Source organism: Armigeres subalbatus, chromosome 2, assembly GCF_024139115.2.
Source record: "Armigeres subalbatus isolate Guangzhou_Male chromosome 2, GZ_Asu_2, whole genome shotgun sequence".
Lineage (NCBI taxonomy): Eukaryota > Metazoa > Arthropoda > Insecta > Diptera > Culicidae > Armigeres > Armigeres subalbatus.
The window spans coordinates 270,263,114-270,286,090 of NC_085140.1; the positions used below are offsets into that span (position 1 = coordinate 270,263,114).

Genomic DNA, 22,977 nt, shown 5'->3' on the forward strand with positions numbered 1-22,977 from the left:
AAGCAAGTAGGATGCTGCAAATCTATGTATAATAAAAATTATGTCCGAGACAAGAAGGTGACATTTTTCAATAGAATATTAGAGTGGTGAGAAACTCAATTCATTAAAAAAAAAGTGTATGTGATAAGGCCATCAGATTAAAAATTTCTATATGCAAATTTGGTTTGGTTTATCAAGCGTTATTTGTTCTTAATTAAATTATTGATGGTAAATGGTTTTGAAAGGGGCATTTTCAATTCAGTCTCAAGCCACATCGCTTAATACTAAGAATTCATGCTTACAGTGAGGACTTCGGAATCTTGATCAGATCTCCCTGCATTCCAGCCAACGACGAAAGCGGTTCCGCACTGATGGCCTGCCTTTTCATGCGCGGCTCATGACTGACTGGCAGCACCCGGGTGTTCTCGATGCCCGGCGCAAACGAGTCGTACGTTTCCTCCGAGCATCGTTTCTCCATCAGTGCCTTGGTAATGGGACGAACCTGTGAAATAGATGAACAATTTGCAAAAATACTCTCTATCTTCCCATCACCCTGGAGGCCAAAACTCTTACCACTTGTCTGAACTTGTCAATCTCATTCTGAAGCTCGTCAATGCGGTCATCCTTGCTCAGTGACTCTTTCTGCACGTAAATCAAGTTATTTGACAATCGAATAACCTTCTGGTTCAATTCCCTTATCATCAAATCTTTTTCTTTGCACTCTTTCTGCACCTTTTGCAGTAAATCTTCGAGACTGCCCCCATCCGCCCCGCACGGCTTACCATTCCCGATTACACTAAAATTGGGCGGAATGCTTAAATCACTTTTGTTACTCTGGTAGTAATCCTTCAACTTCTTGAACTCATTCTTCAGATATCGTATGCTGATATCGCGATCACGCACATCCTTCTCCAGCTGCACCAGTTGTTCATTCTTCTCACGTTGCGTCTCGTAGACCTCACGCAGTTCACGGCGCAGCGATAGGACGGTGTCCTCGATGCTGCGACCGTTGCTGCCGCCACCGCCGCCACCCGGCTGCAGTTTTCCATTGTTTCTGCCGGACGGCGACGAGGTGCCATTTTTACTGCCACCAGCCATCGGGGCCGGCTTCGGGGAGGCCATCTTCTACGAACCCTGCTTCTTACACTGACGCGCGTGGTGCGGATCGAACTTTCAGACACGCTGGCGACGACGCTGCCGGGCACTTGAAATGCAATTGTGCGCGATCACTCGAGATGTGCGGAAAATATTTATCGACTTTATGCGCTACCCTTCGTAGATGATGTGGCTCATCATTGCTTCACTTGATGTTGAGTGTTGTTCTTTATTCGCTGTTTGTTTTTATTACACTTCACTTTTGCATTTTGTGAATGCCATCTATTTCGTTGTTTTCTTTCAGCACTTCAGTAGGAGATCTATCTATGATAAAAGCATGGGAGGTGGCAATCAAACTGGCATCTGAATAAATCGAGAACTGTCATGAATAATATTAAATAACAAACAATTGAATCGATCAAATTTTACATTATGTAAATTTTTAATATTGTTTGTACGATTGATTTAAAATTAAATATTATGGAATTAATTGATGATGGCAACACATTTCAATAGTAGTACAAATCTTTCTATCAGTATTATTTTTAGCCTAAAAAAACTATGCTTATAGTTTCTGAAACACTCTAAACCCAAATTAATTAAACATCTGGCACGCCCATTGGACACGCAAATGCTATTTAGATCAATTTGAAGATCAAGGTTAAATTGGCGTAAATCAATTTTTAGCAACACCGAACGTTAGACAACATTTTCACTTCCGAAATAGAACCGAATCATCTGCCAAGTCGCTTTGACTGACAAATCAAAATAAACACAAAATGATTCGCATTCTCTGTTCGACTTCGTTTGATCTGTGGCCCCATCGCTAATTCGCAAATTTATCGCACACGTGCCTCACTACCAAGACTAGAACTCAGAAAGCGTGCAAAAAGCCGACCGTTTGCTACGCTTGTTGCTTTAGTTGACATCACAGGCCGCAACTGGGACATTGTCGTCCTGTCTCTTAGTCGTGCTCTTTGAATATTTTTACTATTTCTACTGTTAGCTTTTAAAACTATCTCAACCTGTATTTCGTTCGTACATCATGTGGCTCGCAGGATGATTTTCCATGCTATGCCAAGTATAAATAAAATTTGTAATCTAATTTTTTAGCAAAGGGTTCGGCACATGCAGCGTGGTTTTGTTTTATTGCCCGCGCATGTTTTCCCACCGAGCTGGGTACGGTTCCATCAATTGCAACGCGCAATGAGCGAATTTCATGCCGCGCTCAAAATTTCACACCGGATCACAGATGGCCCGGAGAAATGGCGATTAATATTGGCCGACCACCAGAGCCAAGACCGTTTACCACCAATGTAGTCGTGCAAAAAAAAAACTGTCCGTTGAAATATTGACGTAATTAAATGCAAGCAGTGCCATCAATCGTTGTAATTTTAAAGGGTTAATCGTAGTTTCGTTTGGCAACGACCGTCGGAGAACATTATATGTAAGCCTGTTTCAGTCGTATGCCTGTATGGGCAATTTATATTATAAGCTATTACCGTTTAGAGCATTTAATTACACTTAGGTATTTTGGTACTGTTTTAGTTATATACATATTCGATTAGTGTTGTTGCTGGCAGAGTTCAACTTGAATCTAAAACGAATTATTTCCGCTTTGGTAGCAATGAACAAAGTTAGAACATTCATATTCATAAAAATATAAAGATGTAATTGATAAACTGGATCGTATGATGCTGATAGTTAAGTGTGCCATTTGAGATTTACCGCAAGTAAGCGTAGGAACCGATAACTGCCAAATCGGAATAAATCAATTCGATTGCGCGATGCCTATTTCGACTTGGTTGTTCCTCCTGCACAGGATTGAATAATTCGAAAATTGCCAATGACACCCGGGTGGAGCGAATTCGATTGCGCATTTATTCTCCGTTGACAGTAATTACTTGTGGCAGCGGAGTATGTGCCAACATGTCTACAAAAGGCGCGTGAAAAGTTGCGTGGCTGGATATTGTTTCGGGTGTTGTGTCTATATCGGTCGGTAAGCTTGGTAGAAGTAATGAACACATCCCAAACGAAGAAAGCAATGAATCATGTGGACCCCCTACGCAAAAAATACATCTGGTTTCGGCACAAGAAGAAAGGACGGATTAATGTCGGTAGTGATCGTTGTTCGAATTTGTCTTGTGCGTTGTTATTGATAGTAACTGGGAGTTCGTAACTGTGTTGATGGGGAAGAGCGGATTATGGAGTTTATGGATCTGTTATTGATTATCATAAAATAACTAAGCTTCAAATTAGATTTCTTTTTGTGAAAAAGGTTGAAATTCCAATAAATCTACTTGTTTCCTTTCCATTTTCCATATTTGAGAAGACGAATTAAAGATAAATAAAAAGCTTAGAATATTCATAAACAATTTCAACAAGTACGTTACTGCATTGCAAATGTTGGAGTCTATGGTCCATGTTTTGAAATATTTTTTTGTCGAAATACATGGCTTTAGAGATCCCTAAATAGTAAAAGGTTGGGTCTCCTACAGAGACTACTGTATTAATCGTGGAAGGGACGTTTGGCCGAAAGTCGATATGCCGGATGCTGAACAAACCATTAGGCAGGAACCCATCTGGTCGAAAATATCATTTGCCCGAATGGGTCACATGGTTAACCGAATGGAATATTTGGCTGAAAATGTAGTTTGGCCGAACAGGCTGGAAAAGTCTTTCGGCCTAAATGGCATTTAGCAGAAACGGTCACTGTGATAAGTTGCGAGTGAGAAATGAGAAGTTAGAAGTGAGGCGTCTCACTTTATACAGTGAAAAGCGAGAAGTGTAAGGTGTGAAGTTAGACGTTTCTTATCTCACTTCTCACTCATTATTCCTCACTTTTTACTCATTGTTTATTACTTCTCCCTTCTCAGTGCGAAAAGTGAGAAATAATAATATTTAAATATTTCATCGCATGAAAGTTTCAACAAGTATAAGAACCTGTCATAAGACATTTTACTAAAAGAGCTTAATAATGTTCTTAAATTTATAAACGAAATGAGCAATTCTCTGTAAAATCACGATTTTTTTTCAAGATTTCAATTTTGTATTTTTTTATTACCCCGAAACTTTGAATATACATCCTTTATGGCTTAAAAACATTATCTGCATCATTGGTTTGCCATTTTAACTCTGGTGTAACTTTTGACAAGGGCCTAAGCAAAAACACCTTCAAAAAAATATAACTTGATCATTCTGGTGCCATTGGCAAAGTTTTAGGTAATCAATGGGGCTATGTAAAAAAAATATACACTGTGGAAAAAAAATTCAAACATTGAAAATAAAACTTACAAATCGATTTTCTCAAAAACGAATTTTGTAATATTTTGTAGCAGATAATATATGTATTATTTTGCACTATGGGCCATGATGGAGAAATAATTGACAAAAAAGTTATAATTTTTTTTAAATAAGTTGTTTTTTCAAAAATGGTTGAAATATTATTTTTACGTTTTTATCAATTTGATTTTATGAAAGTACGTTAAATTTCCAATGGAAAAGGTATACGTCAATTTTTTTTTATTGTCCACGATGCTAATAATGGGGCGGTGGTTGGTCATTTCCATGCTAAGGGGCCCTCCTTAGCCTTAGCCCCGATTTCCGGCCCTCGATTTCCGTAAGGAGGGAACTTTTCGTGATCGAAAAATCCCCCACTGGTCCATTGGGTGTTATGTGTCCTGTCCGTTGTCTCATGCTAGGTGTTCAGTCTGTACGACCTTTGGTCAAAGACGGTGTTCCTGTCTTTTTTTTTTAATAAAAAATATTGAAAAATTCGTTTTTGAGAAAATCGAAATTTAATTTTCAATGTTTTAATTTCACAAATGTTTTTCACAGTGTATGTTATTTCACATAGCCCCATTGATTACCTAAAACTTTGCCAAAGACACCAGAATGATCGTACACGTCGTTTTCAAGTTATATATTTTTGAAAGTGTTCAAGGTGTTTTTGCTTGGCCCTTGTCTAAAGTTACACCAGAGTTGAAATGGCAAACCAATGATGCAGATAATGTTTTTTGGCCATAAAGGATGTATATTCAAAGTTTCAGGGAAATAAAAAAATACTAATATAAATCGACCTCCGATTTCACAGAGAATTGCTCAAATGTGTTGAATTAAAAAAAACATAAAAAATTTCGCCTCAGATTTTCGAAAATTTAATTAAAAATTTCTAATCTAAAAAACTTTCTTATGAAAATTCAAAATGAAAAAAAAATCGATAAGTTGGACACCTACTTAACAAAGATGCAGAGAACTCTACGTCCTCTCATAAATGCCAAGAGCCGAGCTTTTGCCGAGCTGCAGAAATAAAAACTGAGTGTGTACAGAATCGAAAGCATTCATTTTTAGAGACATTTTTCTTCCAAGCAGGTCGGAGGACTCCTTTCAAGAGGCTCGAATGCATCCTTTCAAGAGGTTCGGAAGCCTCCTTCCAAGAGGCGCTGTTTTCTATTAACTTTTTTTTCCTTCTTTTAGAAGCCTCGGAAGGATCTTTTCATGGGGCACAGAAGGCATTTTTCAACAGGCTCGGAAACCTCCTTTCAAAAGGTTTAGAAGCCTACTTTCAAGAGACTTGGAAGCCTCCTTTCAAGAGGCCCGGATGCCTTCTTCTAAGCTTTCTTTTTTCTTTTCTCTTTTAAAAGGCTCGGAAAGCTCTTTTCAAAAGGCTCGGAAGGCTACTTTCAAGAAGCTTGGAGGCCCTCTTCTAACAAGCTCGGGAGCCTCCCTTAAAGAGGCTCGGAATTCTTCTTTCAAGAGGCTTGGAACCGTACTCACAAAAGCCTCAGAAGCGTCCTTTCAAGATACTCAGAAGCCTCATTTTAAGTGGTTCGAATCCTCCTTTCAAGAGGCTCAGAAACCTTTTTTAAAGTGGTTCGGAAGCATCCTTTCATCCAAAAGGCTAGGAAGGCTCTTTTAAAAAGGCTCGAAAGGCTTCTTTAAAGAGGCTTGGAAGCCTCCTTTCAAAAGGCTCGAACCCTCCTTTAAAGAGGCTTGGAAGCGCCAATTCAAGATACTCCGAAGCCTTCTTTTAAGTGGCTTAGAAGCCTTCTTTTAATAGGCGCGGAAGACTCTTTTAAAAAGACTCGGAAGGCTTCTTTAAAGAGGCTTGGAAGCCTCCTTTCGAGTGGTTCGGAAGCCTCCTTTCAAAAGGCTCGAACCCTCCTTTAAAGAGGCTTGGAAGCGCCAATTCAAGATACTCCGAAGCCTTCTTTTAAGTGGCTTAGAAGCCTTCTTTTAATAGGCGCGGACGACTCTTTTAAAAAGACTCGGAAGGCTTCTTTACAGAGGCTTAGAAGCCTCCGGAAGGCGCGGAAGACTCTTTAAAAAGACTCGGAAGGCTTCTTTAAAGAGGCTTCGAAGCCTCCTAGGTTCGGAAGCCTCCTTTCAAAAGCCTCGAAGCCTCCTTTAAAGAGGCTAGGAATTCTTTTTCAAGAGGCTTGGAAGCGCCCATTCAAGATACTCCGAAGCCTTCTTTTAAGTGGCTTAGAAGCCTTCTTTTAATAGGCGCGGAAGTCTCTTTCGGAAAGACTCGGAAAGCTTCTTTAAAGAGGCTTGAAAGCCTCCTAGGTTCGGAAGCCTCCTTTCAAAAGGCTCGAAGCCTCCCTTAAAGAGGCTAGGAATTCTTTTTCAAGAGGCTTGGAAGCATCCATTCAAGATACTCCGATGCCTCCTTTTAGGGGGCTCAAAAGCCGCCATTCAATAGGCTCGGAAGGCTCTTTACAAGATGCTCGAAAGCCTCCTTTCAAGAGGCTCGGAAGCCTCCGTTGAAGGGGTTTAGAAGCCTTCTTTCAAGAGACTCGGAAGCCTCTCTTCAAGGAGCTTGGAATTCTTTTTCCATTTAAGGGGTACCTCAATTAACGCAAATGTTCGAAGGGGTACCTCTCAAGAAAAAGGTTGAGAACCACTGCCCTAGTCAATATTAAAAATTGAAAAAAAAAACTTTGCTGTCGTGAAATTAAATACTGCCATAGAAAACTAAACAAAATACTTAACAAAATTTCAAAAACGGCATTGCAAATCTTTAAAAAAACGAAAATAATTTTTTTTTTTGAAATATCAAAAGTTTAAATAAATTATTACAAGAAAAATTAAAATGGATATGCAAATCTTTTTATAAAGATCTTCATGGTAAAATTTTGATGCAAATTTGAAAAAAAAAAAATTTAAATACTTTGTCATGCTATTCCAAAATATTCCTAAGCAAAAATTGTAAGTAATTTCAAAAATTCCGTCGAAAATACACGATATAAGATGTCAAATATTTCAATAATTAGGGCGCATATTCAAAAAATGTTGTCAAAGAACTAAAAAAAAGAAATCGAAGAAAATTTTGACCAATTCGTTGCAAATTTGAAACATTTCGATAAAAATCTTTAAAAAGTGTCGCAAAATAAGTGATTTTTTTTCAATGATAAAAAAATATTTACATGTTAAGAACATCTCAATATCATCCAAAATTTTGAAAACTTTGCAACAACTACAAAATTGTCGTCTTATATTGAAAATATTTCAATTCGTTTTAAATTGTCTAAAATTCACAAAAAAATGTAACAAAATTCCGAAAATTGTGAGGCAAATTTCGATATTCGTGGGAAAACTTTCAAAATGTCGCAGCAGAAAAAATCGAAGAAAAATGGTGCTACTCATCTTTAAAAATTAAATTAGAGAATTTCGTTATCAAATCCTTAAAAAATCGTTACAAAATTCCAAAAATTTCTCCATTAGACAATTAAAATATTTCATCACAAAATTTCATAACATTTGGGCATTCTATTTCTCGATAACCTCCCTATCTCGATATTTCTCTATTTCGATGTGTTCTGATCAAAATCTGGATTCACTCTCCTTATGTCGATATGATAAAATTTTTAGGCTACTAGACCATCTTTGGACAATAACAAACATATCAACAACAAGAAATGACATTTGTTGTGTTGTCGTTTTTCATAGCAACGAGCTTTTTTGAATCTAGTACCCATTTCAGTTTTCCTTTGATTCCTCGATCTCTTCCTATCTCGATGGTCCCGTCAATATCGAGATGTGGAGATGCGACTGTATTAATTTTTCAATGTGTGGTTATGGATTTATGGAACAGTACATGAATTTGAGAGAACAGGAATAACAGGAACAGGAACTCCAAAAGTAAAGCAATTTACGAGACTAATGAATCAGTTTCAATAGAAGGTAGGGGAACTGATCCTGCAATCCATCTCATTGCTCCGATATTCATCCCATCAAACACAAAGCAATGGAAAGCAATTTGATTTGTTTCTCATTATTGTGATTTTTTTCAGCAGTGAGCACGCATGTTTACAAAAAGAAGCGACAAAATTGGTGCTGTATTTCTTTGTTTCGCGATGAGATGAACATATACAGTAAGATGGAGATCGGGGCTCCTATATCCACGCTGCTACTAACTGATCTATTATTTTTGAAAAATATGTATTTTTCAGGGTTGGCCAAATAAATTCTCCCTCCTTAGCCGTGCGGTAAGATGCGCGGCTATAAAGCAAGATCATTCTGAGGTGGCTGGGTTAAATACCCGGTGCCGGTCTAGACAATTTTCGGATTGCCGTAGAACAACGACTTATGAGAAAAGCATGCTTAAAAATTACTAAAAGATGGTCGAAACTAATGACTCGAAACCTAATATAAATAAATCACAAAATTTGTAAAGCTCACCAAACGTTTTTGTTTTGCGGCGATTTTTGTAGTCAAAGAAGCTTCAATTGGCCATAATTCATGCATCATATTGAAGTGCATGTTTGGTTTCATCAACAACATCGGTTTGACACTTTTAGTAGCGATAATTTGGCTGCCAGGTCAGAATTAACGATATTAGCAATCTTATACTTTTGAATCAACTGAACCTTCTGCCTGTACGCAAAATTCGAAGCGATGTCGAGCTCAATGTGTCCAGTCGCAGTACAGTTTTGATGACGCCCGGGACAACATAATTGGACAATTTTCTCAAAACCTTTAACACTTAAAACAATGACTAGGATAATGAAAAGAAATCACTCCAAACTGTCAAGAGCTTCGCATAGCGAGATAGCTACCGACAAGCTCAACCAACCAAAAACAACCATCATCTTATGGCAGAGATAAACCAACTTGATCACATAGCGACTTTGGACTGACGGATTGTACAAAGTAGGCAGGAAAACGAGAAAAAAACAGCACAACGACCACCGTAGAAGGGTTGTTGAATAAAAAATTGACGGCAACGCCAACACTATAATTATGGTCGTCCGCCAGGGCACATCCAAGCCGAAGTTGATAGATGTGTTGACACATTTCCATCATACTACGCAGCCGTCGTAAATTTTGCGATCGAGAACTTAGCCTTGCCTGCGGGCCCATCTGTTCAGGACCGATATGGTGCAAAAATGTTGCAGAAACTATTTAGTGGAGGTGAAATAAGTTTACCACCTCTCCAACTTTGGGGCTTGGCTGACGAAATCTATGAAACTTAGATTGTTTATGTCTTTATTAAACTCGCACCTGGAGGTAGCGCTCAAATTTCCGATCAAGGTTTTCAATACGGATACCAAATCAAATCGCCGTTCCGGTCGATTTTATCACCATAATAATCACTTAATTATGGCGCACAAAAACGTGTATCGCCTTCACAACAATCGATCAATCTATCGTGGTCCTGCACAAAGAATGCAGAATTGTGGAGTTTTCGTCCTTCATGACAGTGCACTCGCATTGGTCATGTCACAAGGATTAACACGACGACGGTCGCAAAACAAAAAAAAAATGCTACTGCTGATTTACATGGTTTATCATAGCCAAAGCTGTACAAGGTTGAACCGAAATATTATAATGATGTGTAACATCAATATTACTCTCACGGCACATTCACTTTAGTCCGGTGCGGTGTGGTTAACCTCGGACCATTTTAGGAACCGCCTTTGAATTGTCACAATCCGAAAACTAAAGGAGGTTTATTGAAACAATGGCTTTAGACGACACACGGCTTTGCCAAAATTAACGACTAACTGGAAATTTCTTGATTTTTTTTTTTTCTTGCAAGTTTATCGCCATTGATTGGAATTGACAGCTGACTCACAATGTAGAGGTCCATTAACACATACACAGTTATTAATTGAGATCTCAACTGACAATTCCTCCAGGAAATCCATCAATTCATCCAAAAATTCCATTTCTTCAGATATTTAGAGAATTTCCCAAGAAGGAATATCGGGTGAAACTTTTGGAGGAATTCCTACTAAGCTGAAGGAGGAGTTTCTGGAGGAAGCTCAGCGGTAGAGGAGCATAGCGTTCTGGAGGGAATTCTGCAAGAGGAGCATAATCAGGCGTTTTGAATAAAATTTCTGAAGAAATCATAGAGGAACTCGGGGATGATTGTCTAAAAGAGCTACTAGATAGAATTTCCTGGAGGAATTCTGTACAATTTTACGTAGAAATAGAGAAGCATTTCTCGGGATTTTTTAGAAAGGTTCACTGAAAGAGTTCTAGAGGATTTTCTATAGAAAATCCAAACATTTCTGGCAGAGATTAATAAATTATTTCCTGAAAAAAAATCCTAAAGGCAGTGCAGAATTCCTTGAGAAGTTACCCTTACAAGAACTCCTGAAAAATTCTAAGTAGTTCAATCAAATCAGAGATTACTCCTGGAAGTTTGGGGTCGTCAAAGTTAACCCCAAAAGTGCACAAAAGTTTTTTTTTCAAAAGAATCTGATGAAAATAATGAAGATCTGCTTAGTACCTTATCCCGGAACATTGTGTGAGTCTCTATTTATTTCTATTTTGTTATCGTAAATTTGAGAATAAATTCATCACTTGGAACCACTAATTGGATATGAAAGTGCTTAGTAAAAACTGTGCTGTGTGGTAGCAATGTCTCAGTTACAGGTGTACTGCCGATAAAGAGGAAAATCGCTAGGAGCCATTGTTGCACGGAGCCCCAAACTGATTCTATTCCAACTATTTCAGGGGTTGCACTGCCCAACCGTCCAATATAGACTAGTACTTTTCCATCTGATGCTGATGCCATTTACACTGATTTGAAGGCAGCCTTCGACAAAATCGACCATCGAATCTTATTGTGCAGGCTGGCTAAGCTTGGTGCGTCGAACGCAAGTGGTTGGAGTCATACCTCTGCAGCAGAGGGCTTAGCGTCAAGATATGATCGCATTACTGCACTTGATTCTCAAATTTCTTGGGTGAACCTCAAGGGAGTAATCTTGGGCCACTTCTTTTCGCGAACTATTTCATTGATGTCGCTGCTCTGCTAGGCATTGGATGCAGACTTTTATATGCTGATGATCTCAAGATTCATGTTGTCGTTAAGAGTCTAGCCGACTGTGAACGACTGCAATCCTTGTTGAACGCTTTCGTCCTTTGGTGCGAAGTTAATCGCATGTCGCTCAGCATCAATAAGTGCTTCGTGATAACAGCCTGCAGCCACTGTTAAAATGGATTACAAAATTGGCGAAACAACTATTCAGAGGGTCAGTCAAAAAAAAAGATTTGGATGTACTGCTTGATTCCAGACAAACCTTTAACGATCATCGTTCTGAAATCATCGATTGGGTGTAGCCAGGATTTCAAGTAAGGGGGGGGAGGGGAACTTTTTTTAGGTCTTCTGAATCGTAGTTTTATAAAAACACTTGTATATTAGTGCTTGGCACTATTTCCTTCTAAGTTCCAAAAACTTTCACAAAAACCAAATCCACAACCAATAGTAAAGGCTGGATCACAATAGCGCGTTGCGATATGTGTTGAAGTCAGCGTTTTGTACTAAAACGCAACGCCAATGAACTTGACGCATTCACGCCCACAATGCAACATTCGCGTTGTGCGTTTATTTAACAACACTAATGATTAAAACAATAATTAATTTAAAACTGCATGATTTATCGCTCAACAAATATTTTTAAATAAAGTGAAAAAATTATTTTCAAATTCAGTATTCACAAATAATATGAAATAACAATTATTATAAAAATCCTGCATTTTTCCATAAGTTTTAGAAAACTAGAACCATACATCTGAATTACTAAGCAAATCCTCTTTGAAATAATATTTATCATAAAATAAGCAGAAAAACCAATATGCAAGCTTCCTCCAGGAATTCCTTCGACAATTGCTCCAGTCATTCTATCTGGAATTCTATCAGGGTTTCTTTAAGAATGGCTCCAGCATCTTCTTCGGCAATGTCTTCAGGAATTCCGCCATAAATTTCACCGGGAATTGGCCGAAAATTCCATCATTATTTATTCCAAGAAATCTTCAACGAACTCCTTTATAAGTTCTGCAGGGAATTTTTCGGATAATTCTTTCGTGCTGTTTCTCATAAAAATTTCTGAAAAATTACACCGTGGAATTGCTAAGAAAATTCCATGGAAACTCCGCAGAATTGCCAGTAAACATTTCTGAAAATTTCGCGAAAAACCTTCGAATTTCTTGTGTAAATTCCATACAATTTTCCCTGAAAGTTTCGAATAATTTCTTGTGAAAATTTCAAAGAATTTCTCCAGGATTTCCACCGAAAATTTATACAGAAATTATACCGAAAATAAAATCAACAATGGAATTTTCGGAGGAATTTCTAGATTGATTCCCAAAGAAATCCTGAAAGAACTCCGGTGTAAACTTTAAAATTTCCACTGGGAGATCCTCCAGGAGTTTCTCCGAAAACTCCCCCGGGAGTTCCTCCGGGAATTCTTCCAGGAGTTCCACTGACAGTTCCTCCAAAAATTCCTCCAGGATAGTTCTATCGGCAGTTCTTACGGGGGTTCCTCTAAGAATTCTTCCGGGAAATTCTCCAGAATTTCATCCGGGAATTCATTCAGGCTTTCTTTCTGGAATTCATTTAGGGTTCTTCAGGAATTTATATATAAATTCCTCCAGAAGCTCCTCCGAGAATTTCTCTGGTAGGGAATTCTCTGGAAGCTCGTCCTCTGATAATGACGATGGTCCAGCTACATACCCCTACAAAGGTTTCAGCTAGACGAGATTTGTCTTTAAGATGAATTCTCCAAGATTTTTTCCGAGAATTCATCTGATAGTTTCACTGGCATTTCCTCCGGGGGTTTCTTTGAAAATTCTCCAGGGAGTTTCTTAAGAACTTCCTCCGGAAGTTCCTTCGAGGATTCCTCCGAGAACTCCTCCTGGAATTCCACCGACAATTCATCCGGGAGTTTCTCCGGGAATTCCTAATGGAGTCCACCAATAGCTCTTTCAGGAAATCATTTTCTTTTTTCAAGAAAATATTTAGGCCTTCTTCAGAAATTTAGCTGGAAATCCCGAAGTTCTTCCGATAGTTTCTCTGGGAGTTCCTCCGGGAGGTCCTCTAGGGATTCTTCTAGGAGTCCCTCTTGAAATTCTTCCGGGAGTTCTTATGGGAGCTCCTTCGGCAGTTCCTTCGGCAGTTCCTTCGAAAATTCCTCCGGGAGATCCACCGACAGTTTCTATAAGAATTCCTCCAGGAGTTTTACCGGCAGTTCCTCCGGGTGTTCCTTTGAGGAGGAACTCTCAAAGAAACTCCCAGAGTAACTCCCGGAGGAATTCTCAGATAATTTATCAGAGGAATTCTCGGAGGAACTGCCGGTGGATCTTCTGCAGGAATTTCTTGAAGAACTACAGGAAGAATTTCCGGTGGAACTCCCAGAGAAATTCTCCGAGGAACTTCTGGAGGAATTTGTAGATAAATTCCTAAAAAAAGCTGCATAGAGCTCCCGGAAGAACTCCCACAAGTATTTTCGGAGGAATTCCCACAAGGAAGTCCTGAAATAGTTCTTGAAGAAATTCCTGAAGGAATTTCCGGAAAAATATCTGAAGGAATTCCAGGAAAAATACCAGGAGGAACTAATGCAGAAATTCTCAGATGATATCCTGAAAGTAATCCGGGAGTTTGTTCTGTAGAAATTCCTGGAAGAACTCTTGGAATATATCCTGGAGGAACTCTCAAATTAATTTTCAAACGAAATTCTGGAGTAAATTCCGAGTGAAGTCCGGAAAGAATTCTAGGACAAGCCCACGGAAAAAAACCCGGAGAAAGTCCTTAAGGAATTCATGGAGAAGTACCTGAAGGAATTCCCGGAAAAATACCTGGAAGAATTTTCGGGGAAATACTTGGACGAATTCCTGGAGAAATTCCTAAAGAAAATTTCTAGAGTTCCAGAATGAAATCCCGAAAGATTTCGCTATTGAATTTATGGAGGTATTCCTGGAAAAAATCCTGGAAGTTATCTCGGAGGAATTAAAGGAAGAGTTCCAGGAGGAATGCCCGGAGAAGCTCCTAGAAGAATTTCCGTAGGAATTTCTTATAGATTTACAAGTGAAACTATGGAGTGAAATCGGAGGATTTCCGTCATAAATTTCTGAAGAAACTTCTGGTGGAACTTTGGCGGAAATTCCGTATGTATTCTTGAAGGAGCTCTCAAATGCATTCCTGAAGGAAATGCCGGAGATTTTTCTGGAAGAATAGCCGAAGAAATGTCTTGAAGTAAAACTTGTAGAGAAGAAAAGAAATCTTCAAGGAATTTCCTCATGAATTCCCTAAAAAAATAGTGAGGGGTGTCTAGATAAGGAGGAACTGAGAAAGATTTTCAAATGATTGTCAGCGTGATTTGTGGATATTTTTCCGGAGGAATTAGGAAGTTCCCAGCGGAGCATCTAGAAGGATTTCAAGGAGAATTATTGAGCCCGAAATGTTTCGAGTTGTTTTGAACTTTCATATATTATGGATCCTGGGTACCCTGATAAGTTTTTGGGAATCTTTTGAATTTCACCCTCCTATTTTTGAATATAATTGGATTGTAAAGTGCACATGTTTAAGAGAATTCATTTCCTCCTGCTCCCCCTGCCCCTCCCTGCGCTCAGCCTCCACTCCCCCCCTGGCTACGCCCTTGGATTTCACCGATATTCGCTGTCTAAAACACTTTACACGCTAGTTCAGTCGATTTTGGAATCTCCGTCTTTTGTGCGGTGTCCATATCAAGCGAACTGAAATGATAACGCCAACACGTCCAAGATCTCTCCTGGTCATAACGTTTTCTACTCTCCGTAACCAAAGACATCAAACAAAGATCTCGTAACAACTGCCAAAATTACCACCTCCAATGTTGGAGTTGATTTTAGAGTTTCTCAATCCTAAACGTAGTCTCACCCATACCTCACTCAAAGCAAAAATCTTCAGAAATGCCCCAAAAACCCAACCAACAGTGAACAAAAAGAATGGCAGACCTTCCGCCAAACCGTTATTACATCTTCAAAACACGCGCTAATACCCAACACGCTGTTGCCTGCCAACATTAGTCAACACTACTTCAGCAACAACTGAGCCATCGCCTGATCCGGATAGTCAGGGCGGCTCACTGACCGAACATTAAGACCTCACTTGAACGGCCGGGTCGACCCTGGCTTCCAGTGGATAATAACTCGCCAAGCAAGAAGAGCCTGTACAGTGTACCGATCCTTAGATAGTCGAGGCTCTCCTACTGCGAACGTCTTTCTTAAACTCGGCGTCCGGAGATAGACGGAAGAGGGACGAGCTTTACCCCTGCATGTGTTTTAACATGTGCAAGGTTTCAAGTCGCTGATTTTTTTTTCAGAAGACTCCGTGGGAAGCAAACAGGTCTTGTCTGTCAAAATCTCCCAGGCAAACTTTCCAGAGTTTCCTCGGCATTTTCGAAAAAAATTATATGTTCAGAAAGCCGTATGACCGTTTGTCTAAATGACCTATTCAGCCGAACGACTTTTTCGGCCACCTACCGGTTCATAAGTTAAACCGTTCACGTAAGGGCCACGTGCCACAGCCTGATATGTGTAAGGACATAAACGGGAACCTTCTTACAAATGAGCGTGAGGTGATACAAAGGTGGCGGCAGCACTACGAAGAACACCTGAATGGCGATGTGGCAGACGAAGATGGCGGTATGGTGATGGACCTGGGAGAACGCGCGCAGGACTTAATCTCACCAGCTCCGAATCTCCAGGAAATCCAGAAGGAGATTGGCTGGCTGAAGAACAACAAAGCCCCTGGGGTTGACCAACTACCAGGAGAGCTATTTAAACACGGTGGTGAGGCACTGGCTAGAGCGCTGCACTGGGTCATTACCAAGATTTAGGAGGAGGAAGTTTTGCCGCAGGAGTGGATGGAAGGTGTCGTGTGTCCCATCTACAAAAAGGGCAATAAGCTGGATTGTAGCAACTACCGCGCAATCACATTGCTGAACGCCGCCTACAAGGTACTCTCCCAAATTTTATGCCGTCGACTCGCTCCACCACGGACCAGGTGTTCGCCATTCGCCAAGTACTGCAGAAATGCCGCGAATACAACGTGCCCACACATCATCTATTCATCGACTTCAAAGCCGCATATGATACAATCGATCGGGACCAGCTATGGCAGCTAATGCACGAAAACGGATTTCCGGATAAACTGACACGGTTGATCAAAGCGACGATGGATCGGGTGATGTGCGTAGTTCGAGTTTCAGGGGCATTCTCGAGTCCCTTCGAAACCCGCAGAGGGTTACGGCAAGGTGATGGTCTTTCGTGTCTGCTATTCAACATCGCTTTGGAAGGGGTAATACGAAGAGCAGGGATTAACACGAGTGGTACAATTTTCAATAAGTCCGTCCAGCTATTTGGCTTCGCCGACGACATAGATATTATTGCACGTAACTTTGAGAAGATGGAGGAAGCCTACATCAGACTGAAGAGGGAAGCTAAGCGGATCGGACTGGTCATCAACACGTCGAAGACGAAGTACATGATAGGAAGAGGTTCAAGAGAAGACAATGTGAGCCACCCAACGCGAGTTTGCATCGGTGGTGACGAAATCGAGGTGGTAGAAGAATTTGTGTACTTGGGCTCACTGGTGACTGCCGAAAATGACACCAGAAGAGAAATTCGGAGACGCATAGTGGCTGGAAATCGTACGTACTTTGGATTCCGTAAGACGCTCCGATCGAATAGAGTTCGCCGCCGTACCAAACTGACAATCTACAAAACGCTCATTAGACCGGTAGTCCTCTACGGACACGAGACCTGGACGATGCTCGTGGAGGACAAACGCGCACTTGGAGTTTTCGAAAGGAAAGTGCTGCGTTCCATCTATGGTGGGGTGCAGATGGCAGACGGTACGTGGAGGAGGCGAATGAACCACGAGTTGCATCAGTTGTTGGGAAAACCATCCATCGTTCACATCGCGAAAATCGGACGACTGCGGTGGGCCGGGCACGTAGCCAGAATGTCGGACAGTAACCCGGTGAAAATGGTTCTCGACAACGATCCGACGGGCACAAGAAGGCGAGGTGCGCAGCGGACAAGGTGGATCGATCAGGTGGGAGATGACTTGCGGACCCTCCGTAGACTGCGTGGTTGGTGACGTGTAGCCATGGATCGAGCCGAATGGAGAAGACTCTTATATACCGCACAGGCCACTTCGGCCTTAGTCTGAATAAGTAATACCGGTTCATACGTATGTCCTTTTCGGACGTATGCCGTGTTTTGCTAAGTGATATTATCGGCCTTATTATTTTTGACAATGTGGAGTTTGGTCAGATGACTTCTGGCTTAACTTGTTATTCGGTCAAATGGCATTTGAACAAATGGCTTTTCGCCGAATAACTTTTGGACAAAAGACCCATCTGGACGATATGGACCGCACACGACCTGTTCGATCGAATGACTTTTTCGACCAAATTGCTTTTTCTGCCAAATAATCATTTCGACCAAACGTCATTTTCGACCATATGACCTATTCGGTCAAACGACTTTTCGGGGCAAAAGGCCTTTTCGGCTAAATTTCCGGTAAAATGACATTTTCGGCCAAACTGTTTTCGTCCTAATAAACGTTTCGGCCAAACAATTCGGCCAAATTCGTCTTAACGGCTTTCGGCAGAATGATCTCCGGTCGGACGACCTTAACCATTTTGAACAATTTCCCATGGAAATCCGAAAATAAATCCTGCTCATTTCCGAAAAGTAAAATTTAAAAATTTCACGTGGAAATTCCAAAACAATTTTTCTTGAGGGATGTCAGTTAAGTTAAGTTAGCCAAGAAAGATGTTTTTTTATGAGATATTGCGAAAAAAGATTCAGCTGCCGGTGAAACATGAACTCACACTCTTCCATTAAATACACGGACGTATTACCAATTATACAACAGATGCCCATAAGAGAAACTGCTTTATAACATGCTAATAGCGGTGAGAAATCAGTCAATTCCCCGTATCCATAGAATCATACTTTGACAACTTTTCACACCTTCACTCTCCCCGCAACTATTTGTATCGGAATTTAACAACAGTCGATTGCGTTTGAATCACAAACATGTGCTTCTTTTTGCCGTATGGAGGCAGATTTGCTGTTTATTGTTATTTCAAATTAAACTGCCCACGCAGTCTTTAATGAATGAAACAAGATTTTTATTTGTCTAACGTTTCGACACGGGGTTGGTGTCTTCTTCAGCGGAAAATCTTATAATTGTTCCTTTTCAGATGTTTGGGTTAACAGTAACTGTCTGGTATGGATTATTGTGGAACATCAGTTCGGAAATGGATTGTTCAAACTTGTGTGTTGAAGTGTTTAAGTTGAAAAAAGATAATATGTCCGTGTAATTAATGGAATAGTGTGTGTTCAAGTCCCACTGGCAGCTGAATCTTTTTTGCAATATCTCATTAAAACACCTTCCATACTTTACTATGTGTTCGAAATTAAACATCTTTTCCACAAATTCTTAACAAATTTTATTCGAAAATTGCGTGGAAATTCCGAAGAACTTCCCTAAGATATTAAAAAAAAATCCCATACAAATTCCAAAGACGGAAATAGCACGAAAATGCTAGCCTTCACCACTTTATCAGTGCAGTTTCGAATGACTTCAAAATTCATTCCAAACAAATTTGAAGAGAATCAGCTACAAAGAAATGAGCTTCATAATCAATCTGAGTCATTTCTGAATCTATATAAAGAAGGTTGAATTAATGAATATTATAAAAGTTCTTGCTATCTCGCATATTTTATGCTCTATCTATCGAACCAGCTACTGGACATGCTCAATCAACTTCAACTAAACAGATTAACCCAACTAATTTATAAAACTATACTCTCAGCAAAACATTGATAATCCGATTACTTCACCCGTAGTTCTCGGCAATGCTTCAACAGCTTTTTGCACGATTGATGGACATCCAGTTTTAAAGCTATTGACAGTTGATGAGTGTTTAATCAATGTGAGTTCTCCACGTTGAAATTGGCAGCCTCTGACTCTGACTCATTAGATGTCCATTTTGCAACGTTGTGGTTGCGATGATGAAAGCTACATTGAAGTCACGGGCGTAACGATGTGTGCCAAAAATGGCACTCGACAAAGAAATTGATTGATTCGGACAAAAACGGCGATGGTTCGAAAGGAGAGCATTTTTCTTTTGTTATTTCAGTGAAGCCTCCCACGAACGAATCGGTCGAGCCAATTTAATTTAGCCGTTGTTTGTTTTGTAATTGGAGCAGGCTTGTTCTGTGTGTTTTTTTTCTTCTCAAAGCGAATGCTGTCCTGTCACTCAAGCCAGCGACAATTAAAACCGCAAGAAAACGAAAGGAGTACGACGGCCGAATAGAATAAATTAACATGAATTGAGTTGCTACTTTCGTCTAACGATGATGGCGAATTTGCGTTCGTATCACCACCACCCCAATTAAAGTGCACAAACAAGTTCTTCGGGGCCGGTGTGGATACAAGGAAACTGGGGACACATAAATCATCAGTAATTAATAGTCGTGACGGTTTAATGAAAGCTCTGGCGGCCCTATCGGGTTCAACTATGTTCAATGTTCAGTCGAGCTTAGTCGGTGCAACCTCCAAGTGCAACCTTGTTCAAGAGTTATGCGTTCTGTAATTGGTACTCAGGGGAAGTCGACATTACTGCATTGAGCTATAGACCATTAGATATGTTTGTTTCTGATGGCGGCTTCAGATATAAATGGTTTGAATGTTTTGCCATGTGTTCTTTCCATAAATCAAATCGAATCTCGATTTCTTATGACAGAATAATTCGTAAAACGTTATACGATTACTTGAAGTTGTTCTTGGCTTGAGATCTTACTTTACATACTATCCCTGCATTGTGACTCATCTAATCTACTCCTTGAAGTGAACTACACATTCTAAGCTACTAAACCTTTGAAATCGTCCGAAACTATCGACATGGATTCGATTTGGCAGACAATATGGATACCTGTCAGTGTTATTCCAACGAGTTCTTCAATCCGAACTGTGACTAAACTCACCTAATTATCCACGACACCACTCTAAAACTATTAGCGATCTTAATTGGCATAATCCCATTTGCCTATAATTTCTCACGCCACAATGATGTCCACGCCGGGCCGGCACGAACCCCTCGTGCCAGTGTCATTTTTGATCTCGTTAGAAAAGTTAAAGACTCTCTCGTGACTCGAACCGACAACGCCAGTTCAACATCTGTTGCGCCCAGCAAAGTCCAGTGTCAGTGGCAGAGGCTGAGAGCGCAGGATTATTATATCGTCGCAAATGACGACATCGCCGTTTCTGCCAACTGCAACCGCACGAGTACGAGCTACAAATCACCGATCCACTTCGCATTCTTCAAATGTTTCGAACTAATCCGCACTCATTCCCCGTCGACACTCGAGGGGGTTGAAAAATTGCGAATCGCCAAATGGTTCAACATAAATTTGACCTGAAGCTCGAGATGACCGAGACGAAGGAGATGGCACACGGTGGCAGGTTTGAGGTGAGATGCCAGCGATCACCACTCCATTAGCGCTAATTGGGTGCGCGATAAACCAGTGGAAGCGAAAGTCCAGTCAAATGTGACAGCCAGGACGGATTCGCAACGATGTAAATAAAAATAATCATAAAATTTTACGAACACGTTTCGGCAGTTAAATTGGATTCGAGGATCAACACCCCGCTGGGTATGGGATGGAAATGTACGAAACAGTCTTTGTTGTTATCTCGATTAATCCTTCGCACTTTCCCAAATCGGTGCCTTGTGCTGAATAAAGTGCGAGGTTAAAAAGTTTACTTCAATTAAATCGGTCGAAGATAAAAATCTATAAATGAAGTAGAATCACTTTTGATAGTCGAATCAAACCAAGAATAACCAATCGTAATTTATACGCCGTGTTTGGTCAAAACCAACCAAATTAAATATTGTACACATAAGTAGGAGGTAGGATAAATACCAAATGATTTCTTGAAAAATATATGGACAACAAATTGTGTTCCATATATTTTTAAATTAATTTGATTTCATTTACACGTGGATGAAACTTTGTACTGGTATCTTTTCTCTAAATAGGATTTATTCCATTAGTTTTCAAGTGTCCAAAAATTTTGTTTGAAAAGCAACTTTTAAAATGTTGTGAACCATTATCATTACACAAATTAATAGAACTCGTTGCAAAATTAGTTTATGAACATTTATGCATTTGGCAATACTTGCAAACGGCAGTATGAAAAGTCACTCAACCGACCGTTGTTTGCTGCTTATGCCTTTTTAGGTGCATTAAAATAGTTCGCCCAACTAAGCACCCAAAAGCAGTAAAGAATTTAATTACCAATCAACCTCCTGGGCCACCAACGAACGGGTTGGATGTGAAACATGCGGCACGCGTTCTGGAAGGATTGCAGCCACCGCACCGCCGCACATTCGCAGTAAGATGTCGGACCTTACGCAAGTCTTCTTCGAGCGAAACCGACGCGACGACGCGACTGCGGTGTGGCCTCGGGGGTTCACCTGTTGTACAAATCGGTGATGTATGAGATGCAGTACAGAACTAGATTTCGCGCGCCTGCATTCGAGATTTATCTCCGTTCAGACCTAGAGCAATGGTGGTCCGATTGGATTAAGTACATACGATGGAGTGAAGCAGAAATTGCCTTAGACGACAGCGATGAATCTGTTTCTGGCTGGGTAAAACAGTGACGCACCTGTCGCGATCAATATGGCTGAACCAGTTTTTGTGCCGCACTGCGGCGAACTGAAAGGCTGTTGATTCATCTGAAAATTAAATCAACAGTAGGATCCCCAGAAGATTCTGATATAACGGACTAACAATCCTTCGGGGCCTTCAGCCAATCAGCTATGAAATCGAATTTCCAAAGCAAAAGTATATTTCTAGGTGGATCATTCTGCTTGTTTTTGCGCAAACCCCCGCGGAGACGAATGGCTTCGATGATGAGTGGCTCTGTTTAATGCCTACATTGGTGTCCTTTATCGTTCGGACTTCGTAGGCACTGAATAAATGAGCACCGATTGATCATCTGTGCGCTATGTAATGATTGACACTGTAATTCATGGAAGCTGATATCGGCCATTTATGAATGAGAAGTTGTCTCGTGACTCTATAGAAGAGCTTGATGAATCAGTACCTACTGCTCCCATTTTGAGGTGGAACAAGTTCGCGGTGGCCCAACGACCAGCTCGTTTTGATTTAGTGACTCTTCTAAAGAGGACACATCACGTATTCATCATACCAGATAGAATCGAAATACATTGTAGAAGACATTATTTGCACACCCAATAAAAGTTTAATACGTTTCTAACATGTTTTTAAAGATTGTAGAACGAGATGAGCCGGCCGAAAAAAGCGGATAAAAATACAAAAAAATAAATAAATAAAAAACACAAGATTGTAGACTCGAAAGTGTTCATAATGTGATGTAAGTTAGTTCTTAAATTATAGTAGAACTCATTAGAATTTGAATTGGGAGCATTGATTTTTCCAGAAATTGCACAATATTTAGCCAAACCAGAGCAAACAAGCTAAGATAAATTCTCACCCATTAATTCAGTTGGAAAACCAAACCTCAATTTGTAAGCGGGACAGCAACATCGTGTTAAAACTAACTGAACACATGCTGCTTCAGCA

At 40.2% G+C, this 22,977-nt stretch overlaps 1 protein-coding gene across 6 annotated transcripts in view; it reads right to left on the bottom strand.

Moving 5' to 3' along the window:
• Positions 1–22,977, bottom strand: part of LOC134212215 (cGMP-dependent protein kinase, isozyme 2 forms cD4/T1/T3A/T3B-like) — a 617,973-nt gene that overhangs the window by 302,420 nt on the left and 292,576 nt on the right. For 2 of the 6 annotated variants that reach the window (XM_062689879.1, XM_062689878.1), the window contains exons 2-3: positions 553–1,398; positions 282–481 (exon numbers count right to left, since the gene is read on the bottom strand). The exons of the other annotated variants lie outside the window; for them this stretch is intronic. In XM_062689879.1, coding sequence (XP_062545863.1) covers positions 282–481; positions 553–1,101 — 749 coding nt within the window. In that variant the 5' untranslated portion in view covers positions 1,102–1,398. The remainder of the gene's footprint in view (positions 1–281; positions 482–552; positions 1,399–22,977) is intronic. 6 annotated transcript variants of the gene reach the window in all.